Source organism: Coenobita brevimanus, chromosome 68 (genome assembly GCF_032717465.1).
Source record: "Coenobita brevimanus isolate Jiangsu-jjx chromosome 68, ASM3271746v2, whole genome shotgun sequence".
NCBI classification, from domain to species: Eukaryota; Metazoa; Arthropoda; class Malacostraca; order Decapoda; family Coenobitidae; genus Coenobita; species Coenobita brevimanus.
In genome coordinates this window covers 36,254,887-36,270,060 of record NC_137021.1, presented here as the reverse complement: position 1 = coordinate 36,270,060, position 15,174 = coordinate 36,254,887, and the positions used below count along the sequence as shown (strand labels likewise).

Below are 15,174 nucleotides of genomic sequence, written 5' to 3'. Positions count from 1 at the left end.
TTCTTCCTGGACTTGAGAAAACCAGTCAGTCACCCCAGGGCCTCGGTAAAATACTGTTGGCGGTTCTCTCGAGTATCGCTCCTCAGTCCCTCGACATAATCTGCGTTGGACGAGTGGCGGATGTAATACTTGGACATTTCTTTGTCTTCTGTGGGGTATCCAATGCCGTACTGCACCACAAATCCAGAAAACCAGGGATCCTCGTTGATGTTTTCGACAAGGCAAAGACTCCCCGGCTTGATGCGGCATTCTCTGGTACAATGGTTTAAGTTGTACAGACGTTGGCGGCTTTTGAAGAAGTTGAGCTGGGGATCTTTCTTCTTCAGGTCCTTCATGTAGCCAAAGGCATTGCAGGCAGTAGAATCTAACCCCACCACGAGACAGCAATTCTTCTTCCTGTAATCTTCGTCCGCCAGGTGGGACGATGCCCTAAGTTTGAGTGGGTGAGTGTCCATGGTAAGGCGAAGTGTGATGGGACCTGGGGGTTCAGTGGGGGCTTTTATCCACAGCACATTCGGTGGGGCGGGGTTGGGGGCGGGGCAGGGTATCCTGTGGGAGGGGCTTGGGGCTTGGGGCGGTTAACAGTAAGGCACCCAACTGCTGCCTAATGACATTCGACTCCCGCCCTTACTCAGCTTTGCCTTTAAGCTTGCATTTTTCAAAAACTTCAGGGGAATGTTGGTGGTATCTAGTAACATCTTAAGGCGCGGGATATCCAAACCGAGGGTGCGATGGGGGGCTTTGGGCATACCCAGCACAGATATTATTTCAAGGATATTTTCCCCTGACACTGGTGAGATTAAATTTCCAGAGGTGTCCCATTCCACCCCTGGTGCATTTTCAAACATTGAGAGAAGAGAATTGGTGTAATCCCGATGACTCGGGGGAGAGTACAGGCGGAGTAAGTGCCGCAGGGGGGGGTTCCCGACTTTTACTTTTTTTTTAAGGGAGGGAGAAACGGGGTTGTGGGGTGGAGAGTTTTTTTCGCAGGGGTGGGCTGATGTCAGATTTTTTAAAAATTGTGGATAAGAAACTTTTGGCCTTGGGTCTTGGGATCAAAAGATATTCTTTTATCATCGCGTTACTAACCCACTGATGAGGGAAGCAGCCAGGGGCAATAGCACACTCAAAATTGCCCCTCTCTTTGGTTTCAAAAGGATGCGTTTCTTGGATTTAACCCCCGTTCTTTTACACGCTACTGCCTTGAGCTCCTTTCCGAATTTCTTGACTTTTTTTCACAATCCTCGGATCTCGGGTGAGATTTCCTCTCAGAAAGTTGCTGAACAACTCGGAAATGGTATCGATATGCGGTTTGGAGAGAGAGGCTATAAATTTCGCTCTTAGCCAGGGTTTCAGGCGCTGAAGGAACAGTATAATCTCACTGTGTCTCTTAAGGAGGAGGGAGGACGGCATGTTACATATTTTGATGATCTTTGGCTACAATCCACGAATTTTCGGATTCATGATACCCGACCCACCTGACCAAATATTCTTTTTTCCCTCTCCGAGTACACAAACGAATGACCCTCACTGGGAATGTCTCCGGTATGGATACGGGTACTAATTCTCCCCTATGAAATACCCTGTGTATAGGTTAGTTCTTTAAATCTTTCAACCGGTACGTGTGTAAATCCTGCTGACGCACAACGTTATCTATAACGAAGACCTCTTCAGTGTTTTGCACATGATTTCCTCTGTTGAATTTGGACGAGCAGCTGGCTCCTTCAATACGCACCGCACGCCCCGGGGTTAGCGGTAAAGTGGTGGGGGGAACACCGGACCTCGGGGATTTAAACATTTTCCTGGACTGATGCCTGAATGAACGAGCGGCTTTCATTGAATGCACTTTCTTAGGTGTCTGACCTGATGTTAGTCCTCTATGTGGGGTATTATTATAGCCTTCCACCAACTCATGTAGGGCGGTGCTATACGTCTGCGTGTTACTCGCCATTAAATATCGATATATTTTACCTTTCAGAGTTCGTATGAAGCGCTCGGCTGGTGAGCTCTTTATCTCTTGGGATGATGTGCTATAGGCCCGAATGCCCCGAGGTGCTAGGTACTTCTGCAGGTGCACATTGGTAAATTTGGTGCCTCTGTCGCAGAAAAGGCGGCTTACTCCTTTAAAATCCTTGCTCTCCAGAACCTGTTTAAAAGCTCCGGTGACCGAATGACTAGATTTATTCTTTAAGGGCACAACTTTAGCAAACCGGCTAAATACGTCGATGCAGACTAACAGGTAACGAATGCCTTTATTAAACTTTGCTAACCAACTCATATCACACAAATTGCATGCTAGGAGAACTTTATGTTTAGGAGCCAGTACTCTGAGACGAGGAAACTTTTTTTTGGTTAGGTAATGGAGGGTATAGGCTCTATTTCCCTCTAAGAAAAATTTTACCATTTTCATTGTGATGCTCGGGTTCAAGCCCTTAGCGACTTGGTATAATTTCTGCACGCTCCCATACGCTGAAGGCTAATCAGTGTCTTCGTATAGTCTTTTCAGCATCACATTTATGGTTTCCATTGGTAAACAATTTTGGGGTCTGGTCCAACAACTCGGGATCTGAAGGTTAAATAATCGGGTGTGCTGGGGGCAACGTCTATGAGCAAATACCCGTAGCTCTCCTTAGTTGCTCTCTTATAAATGTCCACCACCTGCCTGGAGCCCGCCTTCCCAAACAGCTGTCTCCCTAAAGTTTCAATCTGGTTCAAATCATGCATCTTGTGAAGAACAAAGTGACTCGCATTTAAACTTATATCCCTGGAGTACTTCCCACACGCAAAAAGATTCTGGGTTATGAGGATAACACTGTTATTGTCGTGTCTTCCCCTGGTGTAAGATTTCAAGACAGTCTTATCTTCCAAAGCAGCAAAGAATAAATTATCGAGGACGTATAGAATCCCCCTTTCATCTACCGATCCATCAACCTCCTCAAAAATATTAATTATACCTTCCTGCAGTTCGAGTTTAGGGGATATTTCGGGATTAGGCTGCAAAGGGTGGTTATCAACTCCTGAAATAATGATTTTATAAAATTTACTCTGGTATTTGGTATTCAGATTTACCACTGTTGCTGTACCCCGCCACGAGTAACCCCGCGGATACATAACGCACGTGCTCCATACTCATCACCCTGCTGCCTACCCACCTGCCCTAACTTTGTTCAATCGACTGCCTCGATTTGGAGGGAGGAAGATTATTATGTATTACCTCCTCCCCCCTCCCGACTGTGGTGGTGGTGGTGGTAACCATCTGTATCATTGCACTGTCTCATTCCACAGGGTTTCCCCTCTGGGGGGAAGTGTTGGGATCTGTGGTGCTGGTGGTGCTGGTGCTGGAGCTGGTGGTGGTGGGTTGGGGGTACAGGGGGGTATATCATGGTGACCATACGCCAGCGAGTGCAATTAACATAATACCACTTGTCATCAAGCGAAGACAGGCTCCGCTTTCGTATGGCCGTTGTGCAAACCTGCCCGTTAATGTTTCTGATGCTGTAAACATTACAGTACTCTGTATCTGCACCTCCTTGCAGGGATTCCTGATGTGATGTTCAGGGAGGCCTTTGCTGCATTTAAAGGAAGACTCATTGCCAACAGCAGGCTGTAACTCTTGGGTTTGAGAAAAATCCCCTCCTTTATGATTCTGTTCCCCACCTCACTCTTGAGGTACCCCAAGTGTCCCTTCCGCAATGGATCAAAAAGAGGGTGTGTCGGGTCGAAGTTTGAAAAATCCATCCAGTCACATAGCGGTGGTTTTTTCATTTCTTCGAAAATGTCATCCACCTCCTTCAGCAGAAAGTTGTAGCTGTCTGTGTCGTGGTAGGCGAGTTCTACCCTATCACCATAAATTTCCTTCAGTACATTTATAGGACTACATAATAGATAGATAGATAAATAGATAGATAGAGAGACAGATAGAAGCAGGAAGTCAAATGATGAGAAGGTGTTGTGTTTGCGAGAAGCGAGCAGCGCTAAACGCTTACACGGAGGAAAGCTGACGACAGCGGCCAGTAAGGAGATGATTCAGTTAGCTGTCAGCAGTCCTCTCGTGAGAAAGTTCTGTTGCCATGAGGAAGATACGTGACACACACACCCTACTACACGAGATTTTAGGAAAGAGAGTTTAGAAGGAGACAAGCGACCCTAGAGAGAGGTCGAGACGGAGATTAGCTTTAGAACAGAGAGAGAGAGAGAGAGATAGCGAGACAGGGAGGTAGCTACCCAGGACTTATACTATTATACCTGTTTAATATTTCCAAGACAAATAAAAATAGTCCCATACTATTCTTTACCTCTCCCGTCACTACATGACATCTGGTGGGGAAACTACTACAAGATATAAAAGCCGCTCGACCACAAGTCTAAAATATACGCCTCTACAAGCAAATACAAAGTCGCTGCTTTATGATACAAAGTCTTTATGACATTTGGTGGCAGCGAACGTATACGAACCTCGTCTACGAATCAACATTAAATTCCTACAAAATATCAAGATTGACAACAACCAACAATATCAGCTCCTGCCCCCTCCGTCTCCCAGATCATTACGCTGATGCAGAGGTCAAGAGATCACTCGACGCCTTGCAAGTAGCTTAACGACAAACCAGCAAATCTGCGGACATCGTCTCCGAATTAAAAAGCAAATTTCTACAAAAGCAACCGAGACTACAAGGTTAGCTTCAGTTCTACAAAGTCTACAGCCATCTACAATCAACTACAGCCATCTACAATCAACTACAATTAACAACTCTACGTCGTCTGTATAATCTTCTACACGCACCTACAAGTAGCGGCAGTCTTCGTCCCACAACGAATAAATCACTAGAGAAAAGGACAGAGAAAACTTCCACATAGAATAAAGGGAACAAACAAACGAAGAGTGAGACACGATTTACAACTCATCTTACTCACTCGTCTTCACTCAAGTTACTCATCGCTACTCATTCACTCACCACAGCTACCAGTGTGGGAAGCCGACGTCACCATGTGCTGAGATGACATCACAACGCGAGTCTGCCATGCCAAGCAACGTGTGACGGACACCAGGCACTTCTCACCCACTACTCATTACTCATTATTCACATAGCTCCTACTCATATTCACTTATTTTCACAGTTAAGTTGGAAATTCGACGTTCTATGTTGAGGTTTGCCTGGGACAGCCGTTAACCACTACAAATACCAGGCCATGGAGTTTCCTGAGTAATATCGTCCATCAACACACCACTAGAATTATCAAGAGATCTTCAATAAGTGATAATGGAGGAGAATTTAATTCTGAGATCTTACAAGAAATATGTAAACAATACAACATTAAAAAGGTTAACGTTTTGGCCTATCACCCAGCATCGAATGGGTTGGTAGAGAGACAAAATAAAAAGGTATTAGATGTGCTACGACACATTCTCAGTGAAAATTATGCAAGCTGGGATGATTGGATTCCCAGAGTAGAGGCCTCCATTAATGGGTCTATAAATAAATCCATTGGTGACACACCACATTTCATTATATATGGCACAGATAAAAAATTACCATATGAGCTCCTAGAAGGTGACAGCATGCCTATATACAATTACGATGATTACTCTAAACTCCGTTTACGTGAATTCCAGGACATACACAAAAGAGTGCAAAAACAATTAACGATGTCCAAGGAAGAAATGACGGAGGCATTTAACAAAAAGGCAAAAGATTCACCTATCAGCTTAGGAGACATTGTTTACGGAGTCATTCATACGAGAGACAATAAATTATCCCCTAAATTTGAGGGCCCATACAGAGTAATTAACATAAAGGCAAACAAAGTTTTAATTAAGTCACTTTCAAGTGGCGAGGAAAAACAAGTTCATATTGACCATTTAAAACGAGTTTCAAGGGAATTATCACATAATTATTCAGCCTCGGATACAACCGAACAGGTGAACGTACCTCAAGAAACCAAGCAAGAACACAACAATGATTACAAAAAGAAATTAAGGTCATATACCAAACAATCGAACATAGGTGCAACTATTCCAATGAAATCTACAGTACATCATTTACGAGAATTAAATATCGATTTAAACTCCTTCTATAAATGAAATAACAGCCAACCGTAACGCACATCATCACTATCATCAACCACAGCTTTATAGGAAATTAATAGATTTTTTTTTTCGGTAGGTTACGATGAAGGGACTTATGCTATGGATTCTCCTATACATAGTAAGAGTATATGCGCACCTAGACCCCAAGCATATATTACGACAAGGATGCCTCATAGCTCCAACGGCCACGACTACAATCGTCAAGGATGTCATGAGTACTGAAATAAGTCTAGATTACTTGTATGACTTACCTACTTATATAGAAAGACTTGCGACGCCGATGCGAACTCTGGACTTCAAGATAGGGAATTATGTTTCACAATCACATATCACCAAGGAAGTGGATGAAATGGTGAAGTTAGCGAAATGGAAACTAGAACAGGCGAAGTCAACTATGCTCGTCATGATCCAAGATCTCCCATCTTCTGGAACAGAGGTGCTGAGCGACAGGAACAACATCACACGTACTCGCCAAAAGCGCGGTTTGTTCGATCTGGGCGGCGCAATTCTTGGGAACATCTTTGGATTGGCTACAGAGGATGACCTTAAAGAAATAAACAAAAAATTTAATAAGATAGCTCAGGTACTAACATACCAAGATAAATTCATCACAGGACAGAACTCAGCAATGAAAACAATTGTGAAAAATCTGAAACAAGCAGAAAACGTAGCTCTCGAGAGTATAGATAAAATAAATAACTTGGAGGGTAACGTTACCCTTTTCCAGCACTTCTCCATCATCACAGAACATATTGACACGATTCTACTACAATTAGAGAACACTAGAGATCATTTCAGGGCACTTATGCAAGGAATTTCGAATGCTGGTGATGGCAAGATCACAAATGACTTACTCCCAGTTCATGAGCTACGTCAGATAGTTAGTCAAGGCGTACATACACATAAATTGAAGCCATTGTTCCGCAGTAGGGAATTTATGCAATATTACCCGTACTTGGAAGCAACACTAACACCAACATCAGTGATAGTTCATGTACCATTCATCACGGAAGACCTGTTCACAGTATACCAAATACACCCCTTCCCCTATAGAAACAACAACACTTTAGTCATCATCAACATCAACACAGACACCGAACTCATCATGGTCTCCAAGAGACGAGACACTGTCACTTTCGCAAGTGAGTCAACGATTGAGCGAAAGTGCCGCACATCCTTACATGCTGTTCATCTTTGTCCTGCGTACATTTTCACGTTTCAGCCTACTGATACGGTCCCTTGTGAAATGGCTATCATCAGCAATAACAATATTCATCTTCATTGCAACTTCACTTTTGCTCCAGATAAACTTGTACACCATCAACGCATTGGACACTCGCAGTTTTTTTATTTCCCTCATAACACATCAGTTTACATAGTCTGTCCAGATATACCACCATCTCATACATCAGCCTCAGGATTATACATAGCACTAGACTACTGTGCGGTATTTACACCATCCATGTCTACTTTTTCCACCATCAATCACTACGCCATTCTCAACCATACACACAAACATTTCCACCCACTGCCTGATATGGACTTAAACATGAGCACAAGTATTAAGTTGACTTCACCTAAGTTTGAAACTATGCAGCTGATCAATGAAACAATGAAGCCCTGGGAAGATTTGAGTTTGAGTATGTTCAACCCATATTATGTGTATAGCCAAGCACCTTCTGTCTTCATAATTATCTGCATTGTGGTTGCAGTATTGCTGTTGGCCATGCACAGAATGCATGCAAGAATTGCTAATTTGGAGTCATTGTTTAGTGGGGGGAGAGTTAACATCACAGTTAACCACCCTGAATGAAGTGTATATATTTTGTATATAGTATTAATTATATATATATAAAAAAAAAAATAATAATAATAATAATAATAATAATAACACAAAGAAGAATGACCCATATATGGCAGACCAGTACCATTATCTTTAAATGAAATATTAGTAACTCTTACAATAATCTTAATTTTAAACTATTTTTATTCTTGCATGTATGCATTTCACTATAATAACCCAAGTACATACTGTATTACAGTTAAATAATTTACTTTAATGCATTTATTCCAATATGTATTCAACTTATTTAAAATGTAATATTACTGAATAATCACTATTTACTATGCATAATATATGTATACAATATTCATACAATTATGTTACTTTACAATATTATGTATTTCACTTAATTAGCTTATAAGTTCATTATAATGTGTATGTAGTATGTATTAATATATTATAACTATTAAATGTCGATGGTACGTCATTTTCGCGCGGCCGAGCAAATATAGGACTACATAATAGATAGATAGATAAATAGATAGATAGAGAGACAGATAGAAGCAGGAAGTCAAATGATGAGAAGGTGTTGTGTTTAAGTAGAAGTTTAGCAGCGCTAAACGCTTACACGGAGGAAAGCTGACGACAGCGGCCAGTAAGGAGATGATTCAGTTAGCTGTCAGCAGTCCTCTCGTGAGAAAGTTCTGTTGCCATGAGGAAGATACGTGACACACACACCCTACTACACGAGATTTTAGGAAAGAGAGTTTAGAAGGAGACAAGCGACCCTAGAGAGAGGTCGAGACGGAGATTAGCTTTAGAACAGAGAGAGAGAGAGAGAGATAGCGAGACAGGGAGGTAGCTACCCAGGACTTATACTATTATACCTGTTTAATATTTCCAAGACAAATAAAAATAGTCCCATACTATTCTTTACCTCTCCCGTCACTACATGACATCTGGTGGGGAAACTACTACAAGATATAAAAGCCGCTCGACCACAAGTCTAAAATATACGCCTCTACAAGCAAATACAAAGTCGCTGCTTTATGATACAAAGTCTTTATGACACATTGTAGTAGAACTCGTAAACCTTCTGCTTGGCTAGATGGAGGATTTGGAACCCTATGGATGTGGGATGGGATATTTTGACACTCCTGTCTTTGCGAGTGCATATCACCCTCTTGTCTCTCAAACGGACGATCCTCTTTAAAAGGGGGTCCCGAATCAGCTTTTTGAATCTCGCCTCTTTTGTCACGACCTTGGTTCTTTCAGAGTATTTCTCCGGATTCTCCAACGTTTTCCCAAATATGGCGTTTGATGCTGTCTTCAGTGCCTTTTGCCTGATTTTGCTGGTGGCTTGGTGCCTGGCACGGACATTCCTGCGAATGAAATCCCTCAGGAATGGCTGTTGCTTGAAGGTGTAAATCTCTTGAATACTCTCAATTTCCAACCCCAGTTGCGACTGTGTTTGTAACGTTGGGAGGGGGTACAATGCATCGTGCTTTCCTTCGTGACAGGCCACGAGTTTACGATTGTGGCTGGGGAGCTTTCGCCCCTCTCTTTGCAGAATACCAGTACCGTAGTCAGACAAGAGAGAGGGCCCTATGTCTTTTTGTGACAGTACCAGGGGCAGTTCATCGGTTTCTCTTGCTACTTCCGGCCGAACGGGTTTCGTGGTGAGCCTGATCCAGTAACCTTTTTCTCCGTTGGTGTCGTGATTCAAAAGCCCAACATCGAGGAAATCTTTCGTTTCCTCGGGTGTTAGTTTGCGAACATCTCCCACTGGCAGTGGTTGTTGCATGACATCTGGGTAGAGGGCATTATAGTCCAGGTAGAAAATCCAGGACCCTTTCTCAATTGCGGGGTTAAACCCCACAGGATCGGTAAACCTATTCCTGGCTGTGATTTTCTGTCTGACAACTGTTGTCAGTTCCCCGAAAATGTTATTAGCATCAGTCGGTACAATTCTGGGTCGTAGAAAAGGTCTAGTTCTACTCCTGAGGACATGAGGAAGGCATCAAAAGCATATGCTGGCAGGGAGACATAGTAGACTGGGTCTATGGTATACATACCCTTTAAAATGCCCCACCAGTGCATGAAAATATCCGCTAGGAATCCAACATCGCACCTGACGTAATTTAGCATGTAACCCCGGAGATCTCTGCACCCGCACTTATCCCAAACACACTGGGCTATGGCATATTCCTCATCTGAAATGGCTTCCTGCCTTAGATGACTGTAGAATCTCTCTTTGGCGGGGAGCTCCGTCTCGCTCAAACTTTCATATGACATCACTGCTTCATAAGGGAATATTCCCTTGCCTGTCATTAAGTGCCCCTGACCCTCGAGGGGTAGGTGCTCTATCATGTGACAGGTGTATGTGAGAGGGAGTCCCTCGACCACGTGCGACTTAGCTAGTTTACCCAAAGCGGCTTGTAAAAATGCCAGGGTATCCATCATGCGAATATTGCCGATGTCAACCCTTAACAATGTCGTCCCGCCTTTACACCACACACTGATGTCGCCTGCTTCACACTCCATTTCCTTAAGGAGCAGGGAGCTATCATACGTCATGTTGTGAGCGTAAGTTATCAGTCATTTGCGTGAGTTGACAGGCCAGGTTACACCGACGGCAGTATGCCCCGATGTAATTATTAGACGGCAGTCGGTGGTTGTGATGGCGATGTTTATCAGGACCCCCAGTAAACTCGTTGTTAAACAGTTCACATCTGTCCTGTCTCGCAAATTTAGCATTGGTTTCCTCGTCCCAGTGGATTTTATACTGGGGGATATTCGCGCAAATACGATCCCAGGAATCTGATATGGTGTTGATGAAATGGGTGGCGGCGTCCTCTCCGGCATATGCATGTGAGTCTAGAACTCCCCCCCCCTGTCATCAGTAATCAGATAGGCATACCCGACTGGTTTGTGAAGAGACTACCATGGGAGAAAGACCTAATATTTCATACTCAGCGTCAGTATGCTCGTGAATTCTCGACTCGAAATCAAAGAATGCCAGGTGAGATGGGGGGTAGGTGTAAGCATAGTTCTTGAACCTCTTTTTTCCCCCTTGTTCTGGGAAAATCAGCGTCTGTTCAGCTGTGCACCCCTGCTCATGGGAGTTAAGGTTTTCCTGAATGTTACATCCTTACATGCAAGTGCGACAGTAGAAGGGGAATTTTTGGCATGTGTAGCACCTGACCCACTGGTGGAAATCTTTGATGAGCATGACGTGCCATCTGCCAACCAAAAGCAGATATACTACATTCTCATACTTCTTGCTCCCTTTTCGCGCCAGGAAAGCTGTGTGTCGTGTGTCGCTTTGCTCCAACCCGTACATGTATATGGAGAAATTGTTTAATCTCTCTAAAATGTGGATCTTTTCAAATGCTACTGGAAAGCTCAAATCACCGAGCGACACTGTCGTTCTGCAACGCCACAACTCGGCTACCATTCTCTTTGTGTGGGACCATTCTTCCCGAAGGTTGGTTAAGTGACGTTGGTATGCTGCGAGATATCGAACCATGCAACAATTGTCATCGCCAGGAGGGTTGAATACCCACTCTTTCCCACGTACTTCCTTCGGGTAAGGCATAAAAGTACCGACACCGTTCTCCCTTTCTAGAATACAAATCGTTACTTTGAAGTAACGAATGCCATCTAAAACCCACCCGCTGCCCTCCAGATACTGCAAATCGGTTTCAAGTCTTTCATGGAGATAATCATGGAAGTGCTGTACAACAACCTCTGGCTCATCTACCAGTGCATTGATGCTTGGTATTATTAAATAAAATAAAGCTTGCTGATAATGTTGGTCGTCAGTCTGTTTGACGAGAATCAGTGGCATCATCCCCCAAATTCTCAATGATCTCCTCTCAGGTATACGACTCAGATAAACTAAATTTAGTATGTCAGTGAAATACTGAAAATGCTGGCGAATGTACAGAATTGGGTCAGGGTTTTCATGTTCTGGAATGGAAAATTTAATGGAAATATAACGCCCGCCGAACGCCTCTACTATTTCAAGAATTTGCGGAGTTTCATCATCACCATCATCATCATCATCATCATCATCATCATCATCATCATCATTGATATTTAAACCCTCCCCCTTTTCAAACAGAACTTTCTCTCTGGTCCCAGGTGGTGGTATGGGTCGTGGTATGGCTGGTGGTGGGGAAGGAGGGGTTACATAATCACCCGGCGTGTCTGATATCCCCGCCGCACTTGCCCATTCATTTCCCCCATACCCGCTTGTACTGGGATGTAGAGAAGTCGGTCTGTTAGATTCGGGTGAGGGGTTAATGCCACCATCACGGGGATTCGTTTGATGTATGGGTGATAGTGTGTGTGTGTTCTGTGAGTGGGTGGGTTGGCGCCCTGTAAAAGATGAAAAAAATATTCAATATTGGAGATATGAATGAGTTAGTTTCTTTTTTACTGTATTTATTTCTATGGGGTGTTAGTTTTACGTAGGTGATACAAAATAAGTTTGGGTTAGGAATGGGTAATTAGTTTAATATATTACTATCTTCGTTTCTCGGGGGGGCGGGGGGTGATTTGAGGATTAAAATGGTGTTAACTAACTGACTTACCACGACACTTGTGTTTGGCATTAGGCTTGTACCTACGTGTACAAACACGAAGTAACATGATCTTTCAACCTGGATTACCAAACACGATGCAATAACTGGGGAAGGGGGGGAGGGGGGAGCGGGGATCACGTGTACAAACACGATATAACATGTTCTTGGTGGTGGTGGGGGTGACGCAACAATACCTGGGGGTCACGTGTACAAACAGGATATAACATGTTCTTGGGGGGGTGATGCAACAATACCTGAAAGGGGGGGGGAATACGTTCCGGATGTGGGTTCAAGGTCATGCCAAGGTCATTGGGTACAAAAAGGTCAATGACCTCTACGGCCCCTAGCACCTGCTGACTCATCACCTGCCATGCACCTGTGTACCCAACATACCTTAAAGGCCAAAGGTCAAGGTCATCAGGTCTGAGGCACAGGTGTACCCAACGTACCCAATGTACCCCAAGGTCATCAGGTATGAGACACAGGTGTACCCAACGTACCCTAAAGGTCAAAGGTCAAGGTCATCACGCCTGTGGCATTTTTTACCCTACTCTGAAGAGTGAGGGTTTGCGCCCCGCCAGGTTAATAAACTTTAGAAGCGTTCTCCCGGCCATGTACTGCTTTGGCGGACACCAGGGTTGCTGTGGTTGAACCAGTGTCGCATACTGTAAAGTATGTTTGCACCCAGTCGGCTTGCGCGGGTCGATTACACTTGGTTCACAGACAACACACAAAGCCACTACAACACTGCAATCACACTTACAAGCACTTCTCACCCTACATACAATCTCTGCCAGACAGCCTAAGCCACTTCGTAGAGATACATTGGCTGTATCGTTCCTGTTTCGGTAAGGAGAGGCCAGTCCTGCAGTGGACCTCAACGGCTAATGATATATATATATATATATATATATATATATATATATATATATATATATATATATATATATATCGCATTTCACCTTAAATATTTTCCCATTTTAATGCTATCCTTGTATTATTGGCATTGTCTGTTTTTAACTAAGGCACATGAGGACAGTAAGATTCAGTAGGCAAAATACATCACCGAGCAAAAGCTGTGAAATATGTTAACTCATGTCGAATAAATCTACTGTATGTTGTGTCGGCAGGGTCAGGGACAATGATCATTCGCCTGGTTGATGTGAACGACAACTCGCCTCGCTTGACCCACACCCTGTGGAAGGTGGAGGTGAAGGAGACCTGGGGGAGCGCCGACCCCTCCAACGCAACACTCCTAGAGATCTCCACCACTGACCACGACACTTCCAACTACTTCTACTATAGGGTAAGTGGTCTAACACCCGTATAACTAAAATTAAATGGATCTGAAGAGGGGAGGGGGAGGACATCGAATTAAGTGGATGAACGGGTAAGGATATTCCCAGACCCTGTGCCAGGTGAGTTAAAGTCGGTCTGACAGAGGGGGTGGGTGGGCACCACTCTAATGCCACTTACTCCGCAACACCTTTAGTTACTTATTTTATAGGGCAAGTGGTTTCGTAATTTCTTGAGTCATAATAGCTCGTTTCATCCTATTCACTGCAATGATGTATATTTTATTTTATTCTTGCCACTTTCGACGATCTTAAAAAGCTTGTACTAGGGAAGTAAGATACAGCCTTCATTATCCCCATCTTTGCAAGATATCCTTCCAAAGTAAAACTATAAATGGAAGAGTGAAGAAAGAAAATGGAGTTTAGAGGACTTAAAAATAGTAGGAGAAAGGCGAAATATCAATGCTTTAATGGAGAACAGGGAGATGTGAGATTGCTAAAAGTTGAAAAGGGTTGGGACATTCAAGTATTTGGGCTCGATTATAACAGCTTTTTTATTCGCCCCTGTGTAGTGTACAACTCTCCTGTGTGGGGAGGCTCCCCACACACAGTTCTTCTCAATATGGTGGAGTCAAAGGTTTTTAGTCTCTTTAACTCTCCTACTCTCACTGGCTCCCTTCACCCTGTCTCTTAGCCGCATTGTTGCATCTTTGTCTTTTCTATCGCCACTTCAATGGTTACTGCCCCTCTGAATTGTCTGCTTTCATCCCTCCACCACTACGACGGGCACGTAGCATCCGTCTAGCAACAAACGCTCATCCTTTTTCTGTCAAATTCTCTAATGCAAAAGTTAACCACTACTCCCAGTCCTTCATATATGCAACACGTCAAGTCTGGAACTGACTTCTCCCTGTTTTTGCTACTGCCTACGATCTCCAGTCTTACAGACACAGTGTGTCCAGGCATTTCGAAATGAATGGATATTGAATTTGGCTCTCTGTAATATTGCTTTTGTTTTTTCTTGGTGGGAGTAATTTGTAGGCCCCTGGCCTTTGGTTTCTTCTTCCTTTAGTTAAAAAAAAAAAATACTGACGGCTGACTGGATGCAGAAATTAGCCATAGGATTCAGGCAGGATGGAGAGACTGGAGCAAAATGTCAGGAGTGTTATATGATAGAATAATCAGTGTAAGAGTGAAAGGAAAAGTATATAAAACTGTGGTAAGGCCTGCAATGATATACGGTTCGAATACTTGGCCCATAAAGAAGTCTCAGGAGAGAAAGCTGGAGGTGATGGAGATGCGGATGCTGAGATGGATGAGCGGGATCACGAAAATGGATAAGATCAAGAATGAGAGAATTAGGGGAACGATTAAGGTTGTGGAAGTCTCAAAGAAAGTGCAGGAGAGGCGAGTGCAATG

The 15,174-nt window shown here is 43.6% G+C and overlaps 1 protein-coding gene across 1 annotated transcript in view; it reads left to right on the top strand.

Annotated features, from left to right (window-relative positions):
• The window catches only part of LOC145405883 (putative neural-cadherin 2), a 482,786-nt gene that overhangs the window by 357,517 nt on the left and 110,095 nt on the right, over window positions 1-15,174 (top strand). Inside the window, exon 9 of the mRNA XM_080277140.1 lies at window positions 13,591-13,766. Coding sequence (XP_080133266.1) covers window positions 13,591-13,766 — 176 coding nt within the window. The remainder of the gene's footprint in view (window positions 1-13,590; window positions 13,767-15,174) is intronic.